The sequence below is a fragment of the Podarcis pityusensis genome (assembly GCF_964106645.2).
Source record: "Podarcis pityusensis genome assembly, chromosome: 9".
Lineage (NCBI taxonomy): Eukaryota > Metazoa > Chordata > Lepidosauria > Squamata > Lacertidae > Podarcis > Podarcis pityusensis.
The window spans coordinates 39,658,578-39,672,974 of record NC_138034.1 but is presented as its reverse complement, the minus strand read 5'-3'; the positions used below and the strand labels follow the sequence as shown (position 1 = coordinate 39,672,974).

The following is a 14,397-nucleotide window of genomic DNA, read 5'->3' as shown; positions in this document are numbered from 1 at the left end:
AGGTGATTAAAGTAAAGGATTTATTATAATCTGCTTACAATTGTTTGCAAAGACAGACATATATTTTGCATAAAGATATAAACTGTTTTTAAAACTAATGTAGTGTTTTACTTATGACATTTCTGTGAATTATGAATTGTACCAAACCAAGATTATATGCAATAAGGTACAAAAAATAATAGCAATCAGACAACAACGTGAATTGGGACAGACATCTAACAGTGGATTTTTTAAAAAAAGAATATGGCTTTAATATTTTAATTAGGCAAAGTTACTTAGTGATAAAAAAAGATTCAGTAACTTTGTTAATAAAAAAATGCAGCACCATACTGCGTTTACCACAAACCTGAATAATTTGAAATTCCAATTTCAGTATGGTTTTTAAAAAAACGCTAAATGAAAGGGAGATTTGTGACCACTTCTTCAATATAAACAACCAGTCTGCATGCGGTGTATTTTTATCACTTTAGAAGAGCAGCTTTCATATTGCTGTGCAGATCAAAGGAGCTGATTTATGAATTAGATTTCTAAAACTGCAAATAATATATGCATGTGTAAATTGACTCCTTCTGAGCGTACCTTAACAGATTTCCCATTCAATGAGACATGTGACTTAAAAATAGTAGTAGTAATGTTTGCATCCTGTTTATGAGATGCAAACATTCAAATTTCTGAATCTAATGCACACTTGATTATTGAGAGTTTGCGGGCAGGATACAAAGAGACTTTGTAAGGAAACTTTGGGCTTCTTTTTCTTCTCTCTGTGCCACATAGAAAACCACTTTGAAACTGAGGGCACTTTCAAAAGCAGCTTATGATACATCATTGGAATCTGGTGTTCAGCTGGGGGAAGGAAAATCCCACTGGGCAATGCCTACTTGGAGGTCTTTGGATCCCAGACTTTGTTAAGGTTTCTTTTATTTTCACAAACTTTACCTAGACACAAGTTTACCAGAAGTATAACTCTGACAATTATTCTCTTTACATTTGTATTTAATATCAATGGTCATAGGAAATGTTGCTATAATGCAGCCTCCAATGTTTAAATTATTTATAAAATGTATAATGTTGATCACCCCAAGAAAGATACATTTTTCATCATCTCAGTTCATAAAGTAAGTCTTGAGAGAAATCCAGATTAAAGGCTCATGCCTAAAGTTGTTAGCTATGTTTTAGCACTGATTTGTAAAAGTGTTATGGTATTAATATTAAGTTACTAACTAGTTGAGCAGTAATTCTAAACATAGTTACAAGGAAATAATTTGTACTAAGTCAGTAGCACATAATTCCAAATAAGTAGGTTTATGATCTAGGATAACACACACACCCCAGTCCAAATTTGTCAATAGCATATCTTCTTTCACATAATTATATCATTCCAGAATTTTACCTAGTATGTGTGTTGAAATTTATTTTCTCACATTTTTAGCCCCATTTTTTGTAGTTTATGTACATTCCAGATTGAAAAGGAGAAGCAAAAAACCCAAAACCCCACTATTATTATTTAGCTCTCCCTTTTAGCCACAACTTTGTTACAATATTAGACACCCAAACTGTCCCACTGAAATCAAGGAGTGCAATCCTATGCATGTCTGCTCAAAGGTAAGTCCCAGATAAGTGTGTATAGGATTTCAGCCTAGCTGTGTGTTGAGTTGCAGTCTTGGAAATAAAACAGATTGGCAGGCAGAATCTCACCTTGTCCCAGGACTGACGAGCCTTTGAGGAGACTCTAGGCACAACCCAATAGGATACTGTCCTCAGGAAGCTGTACTGAAATGTATGAAGTACTGTGTGCTTCCACATCTTCATTCACTTCAGCGAGACAATTTCTTAGTGGGTTGTGCCCTTTGGAGTCTATCTTGGTAGATGTGAAATGTGCAGATAGCTGCAAACACAGCTAGCTAGAGGCATGGAGCAGAACTCTTGTGTGCTAGAGTCATGTAAAAAGCAGACAGATACTATGGATGAAAATGGACAGAAAAGAAGTGCAACTGAAAATGGCTATGGGTGGTTATTTACAGCAGACACTGTCAGATGGTAAATTAGATATGATGCTAAAAAGGCACAGCTTTCCCTTTCTGAAATACACTGTAAACGGTTCATTATGCATGCAGAACAATTCACTTTACAAAAAAAATTACCTTGTGTTTAGACAAAAAGAGTAATTAAATAGTCTCCAGCAAAATAGAATTCTTCCAAAAATACTTTCCCATTCATCCTATTAACCATTAAAGATTTTTAGGTCTCATTTACAAAAGTTCCTTATACCATTTTTTCCAGGTCCTTCAATTTATACATACAGCAATGTACAATACAGCAAAAGACTGCGAAAAATTATTGGTAAAGCCAGCACAATAGATACTAGAAATCGAAACCGAGGCATTTGTTTTAACATCTTATCCTTTCAAGTTAAATAATAAATGAACACTTAACACAGTGTAGATCATCTGTGATGGATAATATGGGATAACAAATGCCGCAGGTTAATATACCAAGATTATTCCACACCAAATGCTCCATTATTTATTTTACACATCCAGGGATTTGTGTGTGTGTGTGTGTGTGTATAGTACAATTATTAATGCCCCATATTGACTTTGTTTTATGTGCAAACCAACAGTAAGCTTTTCAAAAGTTCATATTAGTCCTTGAACCCTTTTTAAAACAAGCAAACAATACCGGAAACTACATGGCATATTTAAAATGTTCATCTCTTAAAATATCAAAATCAAAGAGTTATTTGACTAGATATGGCTTTTCATCCAGAGGAACAGGAACATATTTTTTTTCTCTCCTAAATGTTGGGTTATTGGGGGGAGATGCATCTTGACGACTTTGCTCGTCTAGTTCACATAAGCTGCTTTCCATCCTCCAAACCCTGGCTATGGTTTTCAGACTATTTAGAGACCATTGAACAATTTTGTATAGCATGTTTTAAATGTTGGCTTCTTGGGTCCTTCATGGGTGTGGAATAGCACAGGGAAACTTAAGGCAAAGTTTTTTTTCTCTCCATTAAGACATTTTTCTGTCACTTCCTGTGGAAGTAGAGGGGCTTGGCATTCCCAGATTCCACCTTGGGCAACTGGTCACTGATGATTTCTACCAGCATGGCTGGAAACTCCACTTTCAGAGCTTGAGACTCCCGGAAGGTGTAGAAACAGAATTCCAACAAATCGCTAACAAGCTGAAATGCAACAGGGGAAAAGGGTCAGGAATGGGGCACATTGAAATTGATGTAGAAAGTCTTCATGATGCAAAAACAAACAGCGTTAAGAAACAATTTTCCTTAGTAGAATAGGTATCGGACAAAGACCAGTAAGTAAGCTCCCCACCCACCACTCATATGTCGATGTGCTAGTAAAGCTATTTAGAAGCCAGAGAAATTTCGTACCAATTAATTCCCACAGAAATCAATGGGATCTAAGCAGGGTTTGCTCTGGTTTATGGCAAATGAATATTTGTTCCAGTCATGTAAATAGTCCACACACACCCCATGTGCCTCTCTGTTGTGTGTGTAAAAGAAATAGAACCTTTGGTTACAGAAGAGCTCCTTTTTTCAAACTGCTTCTTTTCTGACTATGACTTCATTAGAGAGCTCCCATCACCAGCAACCACAGTTTATTCTATATTTCTGTGCTGTTCACAACATAAAAAATAAGAACAAACCAAACCAGACATGCCTCTGAATATAAAGCCAGATTCTCAATAACACCTTTTCTTCCTGAACAATGCTTTATGCACACTGGCAAAAGAGCACACGTAGGAACTATGTTGCTAAGACCACATGGGGCTGTCTACTAAGAAGAAGAGATTTCTAAAAGGAGTCCTATGATCAGACTTTTGGAGCCCAGTTTGTCCTCTCTGATAGGAGAAGGGATTTGTTGCTTTGTGCATGTCCCACCTTCATTTTTAGAAGTTGCTCATTTATTCTGAGCCTGCTTTTTGGGTCTGGAAGTTTGGCTGATGGACAGTTTTGAATAGATGCAGGTTTCTTTACCATAAAATCCTATTTATTTTTATTTTACTTTCTGTTTATTCTCTTGTGCGACTCAAATCTTGCAATTCCAATTTTAAACATCCTTCCTTTATTTTTTACATGAACCTATTTACCATTTGGACGATGCTGAAGCCTTTACACTAGATCCTGAGTTCATCGTTCTCAACTTTGCCCCAGGTCAAAAAAAATAGTTTCTTTTATCCCTTCTGGGATTGGTAGCTAAACCCCACCCACCCCTTAATCTTTAGGTTGAACTGTTGTAAGGCTAGGGATTTAGTAAGCTTTTAACTAGTTTGAACAGGTGGAAGGTTATGAGCAAGAAATTAAGGGCTTAGTGTTATATATGCTTTACTGGTAGCTGATGGGGTAATTATTTTTATTTGCCCATCTAATATTTTCCATTTATAAATTGATTTGTACATTCTTTTTATTCTTATCTGACTTTGATCCCTTTCTGATTACCATCGCTAGCTCACTGGAGCAAACTAAATGGAGTGAAAATTTTCAATAATAATTTGTGTCTTATCAATTCAGCTTTGTTTATGTTTTCTAGATTTTAAGACCAGTCAGAAATTCTAATGATTCCAATGAGAGAGGGAGAGGGAGAGGGAGAGGGAGAGAGAGAGAGAGAGAGAGAGAGAGAGAGAGAGAGAGAGAGATTTTGTTATTTTGGTGGAAGACCAACAAATGGTTCTTCCCTAGTCTTATCAATAGAAATAACAATTCTGCAATGCAATTAACTCAGTGTGGTCACTGTGGTTTTCATTGTTCCAGGGCTGGATTTCAGGCTTAGAATCTCCAAACAAAAGCCATCATTTTAATGCATTTTCTTTTCATTAAGCCATGAAAATTGGCTTATAAAGGTATAGGCATCTCCCCCCCGCCCCTCCAAACTGGTTCAACTGCTGGATGACAAAAATAACACATTGGTCTACATCAAGGATGGGAAACTTTGGGGCTTCCAGATGTTGGACTTCCAACTCTCATTGGCCTCAGCATCACCCAAAATAAAGGATGCTGGACTACATTAGTTCTCCATCCCTGGTCTAAACTTTCACTCTCCTTCATTGGCAGTACACCATGCTAGTTCCCATGCTGTTACCTCAGGAGTAACTTTTTAAGAGAGCTGGTGGCTGCAGTGCAGAGAAGAGATTGAAAAGCCCTGATCCGCCAGTGAGGTTTCTCTCCCTTTCAGAGAAAAAACCAGAAGTATTACCTGATACCAAGTAGGCGTCAATTGAAGTCTGTTCTTTAGTTGCAGGCTTTTCTAAATTCCACTCACCACTGAATGTATCCCTAAGTAGCTGTGCTTCTGTAGCTATTAAGTGCTTTTTGTGTTAGCAAGTGAACAGTTCAATTCAACCAGTAAGACTCTATATCAGCACCTAAGCTGTCACCCATTCTCTCCAACCCAAAGTGGTATAACATGCATTTCTGCGTCCATATCAGATGCCTGCTGATATTTTGTGTCTCTGAATTTGGTGGGGAGCTTGAGCATAAAACCCTTCTGAAATGGATGGAAAAGGGACCCCAATTGTTTCAAGTCTATACAGTGCTCAATTCATAATTTTATTCGCTTACATTTTTAAAAGGAATTGCCATTATGTCACATTGAAACATTTCTTTTTTTGGGGGGGGGAGGAGGAGGACTAACTAGAACTTTGACCCCCCCCCATGACACAAACTATTTGAATGTAAAATTACTTAAGTCATAGAATCATAGAATCATAGAGTTGGAAGAGACCACAAGGGTCATCGAGTCCAACCCCCTGCCAAGCAGGAAACACCATCAGAGCACTCCTGATGGTGTTTCCTGCTTGGCAGGGGGTTGGACTCGATGGCCCTTGTGGCCTCTTCCAACTCTAAGTATTTACCTGCAATTATTTTTTCATACAGGCTATGCTCCAGTCACTGCCCCTCCAAGGCATCATACCCTAATGTTCTTAAGCATGTCTTGCAGGTGGGACTTAATGCATAGAATTGAGATGTGAATCCTACTGACTAAGGGGCCTTAAATCAGCACAAATCTGCCTTAATCAGCATTGTGACCTCTGCAGGTCTGAATTCAAGCTGTTCTATAATTGCTTTGTTTTGTTTTTAGGGGCTCCGTAAATAAAGTTGCTGATGCTTTCAAATTCTTATTTGCTTACCTTTCCTTTCATGGAATTTTTTTCACACCTTGGCATATTTTTTTGCATGCACATATGTTCACCATGTGGAAGGCCAGCTAAAACCACTGAGCAATGTAAAATATTTCCCTTCACTTGTGCTCCCTATATTACAGAGTATTGTGTTGCCTTAATTTTGTTTCTATTCTACATCCTCACAGCCTGCAACCCTCATACCCAGGAGTCAGTCCCATTGAAATCAATGGGCTCCATGTACCCATAGACAATTCCAGCATTAGAACATAAAAAACTGCTGGATCCGGTCAATGAGATTTGCTACCTCAGACCAATTTGGACAAGAGCACACACGCTCTTTCCTTCTTCAGAAGACAATAGGTGGGAGTCAGCGAAATATTACTCATTTAAGTAGACCCATTTAAATGAACAAACACTGACTAACTTAGGCCCATGAATTTTAGAGGGTCTACTCTGTGTGAAACAATGCCACCCTCTTATTTCTCCCTGACACATTGGTTGGCATTAAACTTAAGTTTTACTCTGAGTAGATAGACGGACTGAAATCAATTCATAATATAAAGCTAGGTCTATGGATTTTAATGGGTCTACTGTCAGCATAGCTTCGTTGAATACCTCTCAACAGGCTTCCATGTGCACAGAGATTCCGATGTGGGGGAATGCCACATGAACAACTTTTCGCAGCAGTGTCCCCCAACACATTTTCAGACAGTACAACAACCCACAAATAAGGGATATTTCCCCTGGTGTTTGTTAAATTCTGTCCAATTATATATGGAGAGTATAATTAGTTCTGGCTCTGAAAATATATGATGCACCATTTTACTGGCACGGTTCAAAATATTGCACGCACCAGCCCAACTTTCACAGGCAGCTTGCTACATAATACGGTAAATCTGAAGCATTTGAACTGATGCTGACTTGGATTCACTGACTTCAATGCAACTCTACTGGCTTGAATCCAAGGACTTTAACTAATCTGGTTTGCAGAGTAAGCTGATGTTGAGCAGAAAAACATCTACCCCCCCCCTCCTCAAAAGCAAAAGCTAGTCTCAAAGGAATGAGCTGTTACTGCAGTACTAATAATACTCTGACTCCCACCGAGATATTTCAGTGTTTTAATTAACAGCACATTACTTGACAAATAATTCCATATGTATGTTCTGTAAACAGACCTCGGGCTTTGGTGCAGATTTGACCTGAAATGCACCATACTGTACTGCGTCTTCACAAATAAACCAGTCAAGTACAAAGAAGCACATTTATATGTGGCCTCTCACATACTGAGGCCAAAGATTCTGTGCACAGCATGTGTATCAAAAGCGTATTTCCTTGCTACATCATAAGAATGGAGCTGAGGAGTTTGCTTGCTCTTGCTGTACAATTAAACAGCTTTAAAGAGGCGCTTAGCAGTAGGCTATCCTCTTGTAACTGGTGGTTCCACAAAACAGAAGCTCATAAAGAAACCAAAATCCCTTTGGAGAATAAGTTGGGAATTATGTCAATAATAATACATTTAAATGAGTTGGTGAATTTTAAAGCCTGCGTATGACTGACTCATTCTGGTTCAAAGCAATTTGCATTGTCTTTGAAAGACTTGAGATACTATTCACAAATAGCCGTACTTTGAAATGGCTGCATGGACTTCAATAAGATTACGCAGAAATAAGAGGTACTGAGAATTGTGGATTGAGGGCAGGGGGTGGCGAGGGTGAGGGTGGGGCAGAGGACAGCAGCAATTGAAAACTTGGGTTTCACATACAAAGATTTTCAGCATTTGTAATTACACCCTTACATTTCAATGGAATTCTGATCGAGTGCCTAAAATTGACTTGCACTGACTCACAAGGTTAGCTCTGAGCACAGTTCATGAACTTTGCTTTCTGTTTTAAACCATGTGATGACTCAAAAGCAACTTCCTGTCCTCTTGCTTGCAGAACATTACTCATTAAATTATTTCTCCCAGCACATAAGCAGATCCCTTACCCAGTAGGCCCAGAAAGTAGCTTTCTCACTTGGTTGTATTCAATGGTGGCACTGCCTTTGTGGAAGCACTTCCCTTTCTGCAAGTCAGGTCAGCCAGTTTTCACCAAACTATCTCCTGCATCCACCTTATCCCACCCACAAGCTGTTCCTAAGGTTTTGGGCGACTGTCTGCAACAGTAAATATTATTCCATGGAAGATTGCAGTACAATACAGGGGGGTGGGCAGTGTTGGTGCCATCGCTGAAGCCCTGTCCATAAAGGCAAAGTCACTTGGATACCGCTCATTTTCTATACAAAAATCTACAAACTAGTTACTTTTTCTTTTCGTATTTGGTGCTTGTTAACAGAACAAGACTTAATACTGTTCATGCGCCTGCAACTCAAAACAGCAACCTGAATCCCACTATTCCTTTTCTCCAGTTGGTAGGTAGGTAGGGAAATGTATGATGTCATCACACTGTGCATTTCCTGTATGGTGTGATGTAATGGGAACCACTTCAGTAGTACCACTTCGCCATTGCTCAGTGCCACTTCTGCTACTGACGAGCCACGTTTGCCTGCCATCTCACCTTTAGCGCTGATGAACAGGTATCGCCTCACTTTTTTGTAACAACACTACATCACGATACCAATCAACTTCAGTCAAGGGATTTGTTTGATTCCTACAGTATATAACAGTCTCCTCCAAACTATCAAGCCAATTACTTACATCATGAATGGAGTCCAGGAGCTTTGTCAGTTGGTAAAACCGCTGCCAACTTTGCCCAGAACTGTTTGGATGTTTAATTACCATCTTCCTCAGCTCTTTAATATAATTTGCCCTCATTTCTTCAAATGCAGCTTGACTCTTGAGGCCATCCTTGGGTACTGTCATAAAAGGATACAAATAATTATTAATCAATGATCTGTTAAGTTTACAATATATTAAAAAAGGAGAACAATGTGTTACTACAAGGCCATTCACTAACGTTCAGAAAAGCTTGCTACTGTGTACAAATGCATTCCCCATATTTCTTGCGCATTATGAAAACGTAGCAACTTCATAAATCCTTTGAGGTTTTGCAAACATTCTTCACAGGTGAATATATGGGAAAGACCTTGCTGGAGAACAGTAAAAAGCAATGTGTTTGATTACCCACTTTGACCTAAGAGAAAACCATGCCTGCCTGTGCACACACACAGAGAGGGAAGAGATGGAATTTTTCTTGTAGAAAACAAAAAGATAGGTTCTTAAACTTCCAGTCAACTCTAATACTGCATACTCTTAAACAGTTGTGTAAAAATATGAAAATACACATAATTGCTTTTTACGATGAATTCAAAATCTATTCCTAGGGATGAAAATGCTTTTAGGTTGAAATATGTTTCTGAGCACACGTGCCGAAATAAAAATGGAGTTTTATGCTATACAGAATAAAATGAATTATTGTTGTGCCATGGACTGCAATTTCAGTGCTAGGATGCATCCAGGTTTTAAAAGTGTGCTCTCCCCAATTGACACAGTAGTGCTACTCAGGCATGGGTCATCTGCGAATATTCATGCTTGATCAAAGGGCTACAAGAAGGCTGCTCCTTCTGATTCAAGGATATCTCCTCTCACTAATCTATGAACCACTTGGAATCCAGTGCCACGTTATGGCCTATATGCATAAAACTCTCAGATATACTTTCAACCTTTGGTTTTGCCTTTCTGCCCCCCCCCCCCCGCCCAAACTCCGCTCAGGGTCTGTGTACTACATTCTTTACCGAATAGTGATAGTTTGCATTTTTAACGGTTTGCATTTCAGCTTGAAAAAAAGCCCCCCATTTGAGCCAATATGATGGGTTTTCCAAGCCTAGGTGTGGCAAGGGGAGCACCGCTGGCGGGACTGCATCTGCAGAGAGAAGGCTACAGAATCTAATTCCATTGCCATTAGAACAACCATCAAGATGCTTGTATTATAACTAGGGGATTCAAAGCAACATCAGTTGGTTTCTATTTGGGCTTCACAAATCTCAGCACTGTACAGAAGATGTCTGTTCTGATGGTTGGTAACCTATTAGGCAGAGAGATTATTTCATGTCTCCTCTAAACCAAGCCACCTAGTCATAACCTTAAGAATAATCAGTTCTTTTATTATGACTGACTGCACCCTCTTCTTCAATTTCTATTTTATGCATTACTTTTTAATGCTGTTAATAGAGACGACCTGCCTTTCGCTAGATTCAGATTTCATGTTCAAATATTTTGATTGATTTATCTCATTTAAAAATCTATATACTGCTTGATTGTGTTTAAAAAACCCCTCAAAGCAGTTTACAAAAAAGATATTTTGATGGGGAGCATAATTCAGACAGAACATTAGGGGGGTGTATCCAATGTCATTATTAATTATTATTAGTAGTACTTAATTTCTAACTTGCACAAATATCAGATTAGTTTCCTAATGAGGTGGCAGATTGGACAAGGGATCTATCCCTCTTCTCCCCCCCCCCCCCAGCCAAACACTCTCCCAAAAGAAGCTTCTCTAGAGGGATGGAGGCAACCTCCCATACATTGTGGGATGTGGGTCGTCTGAGGCTGCAGTGGAAGAGAATCACAGGATGCCTTGGCCTGATTGCAGGCAATTCCCCGCTCCCAATGCACCTAACAATGTTTGGAAGGTCTCCCCGACCTTCTGGAGAGGCCTGGTGCAGGCTACAAGAGGACAAGGGATGATCAGTGGCAAGACTTTGCCTTCCATTAGAGACAACCCTGGAATTTGTGAATATGTGCTACATGCTGCTCCCTGTGACCAGTCAGAGTTGGTGTGTGAAATGAGAAATCCTTGCCTCTATTTCCACACACTCAGATCCCAGGCCAGTTATCCAACACCTAATTTAAAAACAACAACAACAACAATAATTGCTGGATTTTGCAAAAAGATGTCAGGAGTTAGAATTAGGGGAAAAAATTAAAAGTGAGAGTGAAATGGAAAGCACAATAGCTGTTTCAATATGGCTCTCGTTTTTAGATGTGCATGTAAATAATTTAGCAACATGAGACAAGCTGACTACAAACAAATAGCTGTTCTGGGAGCAGTTATTAGACAATCTTGGTTTTGAAAAAATGCCTAATGGGTGGTAAATGGCAGATCATATATTTGAATGGGAGCCTATTTGGGCTAACGCTGGGAGGAGAAGTTCTAATGGGCCATCCCGGAATAGCAAGAATAAGTTGCACACTGTTTGGAGGGGAGGGCAGGGGTGAACTTATTTGCTGTGGTCTTGAAGCAGCATATACGTTTGCCCGGGAGTAAGGCTAAAATGCTCAGCAAAGTCCCTGCTTCTCCTCCCAGGCTCACTATGGGTATTGTTATTCATAAGGCAATTGGGCTGGGAGCCTTTTTTCTCTCTTTTTCCCAGGTACCCCTGGACTATGGAATTAACAGACCTTTTCGCTTTTGTTGCAGGGGCTCTGTTGGTGGATGATGGTGGTGGTTTTTGGCTTCTGTCATATTATAATTGTGTCTTCACAACTGGCATCTCCCAGGGGAGGGAAGCCAGAAGATCTACCAGCACCCATTAATGAAGCTGGCTCTGGAAACAATGAGTTTCTTGGAAAGGTTCCACTCCCAGAAAAGTAGCCATCCCCTCAATATGTGAGATGGGAGTAATCTATTTTACAGCTTGGCCCTGACCCAGTTTCCCTAATCTGACTACGCATTGGGCATTTCATCATATATTGGGTCTTTGCCCATTTCCCCACCCCCACTGACAGGTGTTCTTGCTATGTGAGTCCGTTCTAGGAAAGCTGCCACACAGCAATAATTATTTTCATTCCAAGAAGAGAGTTGTTCTCTTTCTAGTGCTTCGTGTATTCAAAAAGCATCATATCCCAACAATCTTTGCAAATGAATCAGTGCCCTGTCCAAATCAAATGGTGGCATTGCACACTCATGTGCACATCCAACATCATGTACTCAAGGGGCAGCATCCAACCAAGTCTTATTCAGAGTGGATCCACCAATCTCTACTCTTGAGTATTGATTTGGTTGGATACCACTCTGTGTGTAATGGTTTCAATGTTTATAGATCCACTGAAGACCCGAGGGTTTCAGGTTTGCATAACCAGACATACGTTGCATGCCTCAATTTAATAAAGATCATTTCTATGTGCCTATATGATGTTGGCACCCAAATAAATGTGTGAAGGAGTACTGAATGCTTTTTTTGCTGGCAAATATGAAAATTATTACACTAGCATCAAACAGAATTAATTATATAAAATTACAATAATCAGAAACACAATTGAAACTTCAGATTGTTGGACATACGCCCAGTTGTTTCTCCGATTATTAAATGTGCTGAGGCAACTGGCAAACGTCCCTACTCTGTGGGCTGGGGAAAAGCAAGAAAACAATTGAGATGTAATGTGTGGTTTCTTCAATGTTAATTGAGAAAAACTTCCTTGATGTGGCCATCATTCAAGTTCCTAAACAAATTCCAACAGCTAGTCAAATGATTAAAAAAATAAAATCAAACTAGCTTGGAAATCTATACTGTAATGCAGTATATGGGTGGCATTATTTGGAATTGAGCTGCCATTTACAGCTATTCACTGTTTTTGTTAAAACTGAGTTGTGCACACAGCAGGATTCCCTTCTGTCTCCCCCACAAATGTCAATCTGTTCTTGGAATGTTTCTTGGCTATTCATTTCCTATGATGCATTTAATGCTAGAAAAGACCTAGGTTTTGGATCACTGTGGCGCTTAGCCTTTTAATCCTGGCACCTAGCATTTTGAATTATTATTATTTTTAGATCTATGATGAACTTAAGCAGAAATATTATTGCATAGATGTTTAGAATACCCTTCTACCATGTAAACAACCAGGGCAGCTTACAAGAAAGAGACAGGTTGACAGTAAAATGACAACAAAATAAAGTACACAAGCAAAACAATAATTAAGAGAGCAGTTAAAATGAGCAGTTAAAATGCTGTGAGCATTTTAAAAGCCTGGTGCCAAGCAGGCAACAATGCAGGCGCCAAGTGAGCCTTCCTGGAGAGAGATTTTCCACAAGCAAACTGTCACTGTCCCAAAAGCCCTCGCTCTGCTTACCACCCATCTTAGCACAGCTGGGAGTGCTGGAAAAGAACTCTTCACATGAGCAGGTTGGTGTGAGAGCAGACATTCTTTAATAGCTTTAACACTAAGAACTAGCAGGTTGAATTTTGCTCAGAAACAGACTGAGAGTAACATTATAGGGCTCTGCAACCCATATGTCATGTTCCCAACAACCAATACAGTGGTACCTTGGGTTAAGTACTTAATTCGTTCCAGAGGTCTGTTCTTAACCTGAAGCACCACTTTAGCTAATGGGGTCTCCTGCTGCTGCCGCGCCACAGAAGCATGATTTCTGTTCTCATCCTGAAGCAAAGTTTTTAACCCGAGGTACTATATCTGGGTTAGCGGAGTCTGTAACCTGAAGCGTATGTAACCTGAAGTGTATGTAACCTGAGGTACCACTGTATCTTCTAGTAGCTAAGTGGCTGTATTTTTAATGGACTTTGAAGCCTTCAAAGGCAGATCCACATACAATATATTACAGCAATCATCCTCAGAAGCATTTGGTCTTTGTTTTAAACAATTTGCTGTAGGTGTCTAATTCAAAACACTGGCACCAAGGCCTTGTGGCTCCTGCAATCTAGTTCCTTTTTCACCATTTAGTGAGTCATTTGGACTAGTCGGTTAGAACAATATGTAAATTTAGGACAGTTGGCAATTATGACTGGAATCAACTGGCAAACTTACCTGTGCTTAATAGCAGCAAAACTTTCATTATAGTATATTCTTCAAAGCTAAGTTGCAAGCGAACAAACTGAAGGCTGATCTGGTGCATCCCCTGGCACAACTCAAACATTGCAGACTGGCGCATTCTCTCTCTGCAAAAGAAAAAAAGGGGACAGAATACAGATAAGAATAGGCAAGCTTGGTTGGTAGAGTCCCAAGGCTACGCAAGTCCTGACTTACTTAGGAGTCAAATCACACAGCCATATACTCATTGTGAAATAAGCACAAGTAGGACATGTTTGGTTGTAAGTATTGATGCAGCTCAACCATCGGCTAACTTCCTCCTAAGCCAGACAGGTCCTTGTTGGTCCTAAAATTCCTGAACTGGAGACATATATTAAATCATGGAAACTTCCTACCCTAGACTGGTGACACAGTCAAGTCTAGTGCTGCATCTCATGACACACTTTGAAGGCAACACTCAAACAGCACATCAGTTTCGAGCAAGTCTATAATTC

The 14,397-nt window shown here is 39.5% G+C and overlaps 1 protein-coding gene across 8 annotated transcripts in view; it reads right to left on the bottom strand.

Moving 5' to 3' along the window:
• Positions 1–14,397, bottom strand: part of NR3C2 (nuclear receptor subfamily 3 group C member 2) — a 132,138-nt gene continuing 117,741 nt past the window's right edge. For all 8 annotated transcript variants that reach the window (XM_081021335.1, XM_081021339.1, XM_081021333.1 and 5 more), the window contains 3 exons: positions 13,901–14,031; positions 8,837–8,994; positions 1–3,184 (listed from right to left, as the gene is read on the bottom strand). In XM_081021335.1, coding sequence (XP_080877461.1) covers positions 3,029–3,184; positions 8,837–8,994; positions 13,901–14,031 — 445 coding nt within the window. In that variant the 3' untranslated portion in view covers positions 1–3,028. The remainder of the gene's footprint in view (positions 3,185–8,836; positions 8,995–13,900; positions 14,032–14,397) is intronic.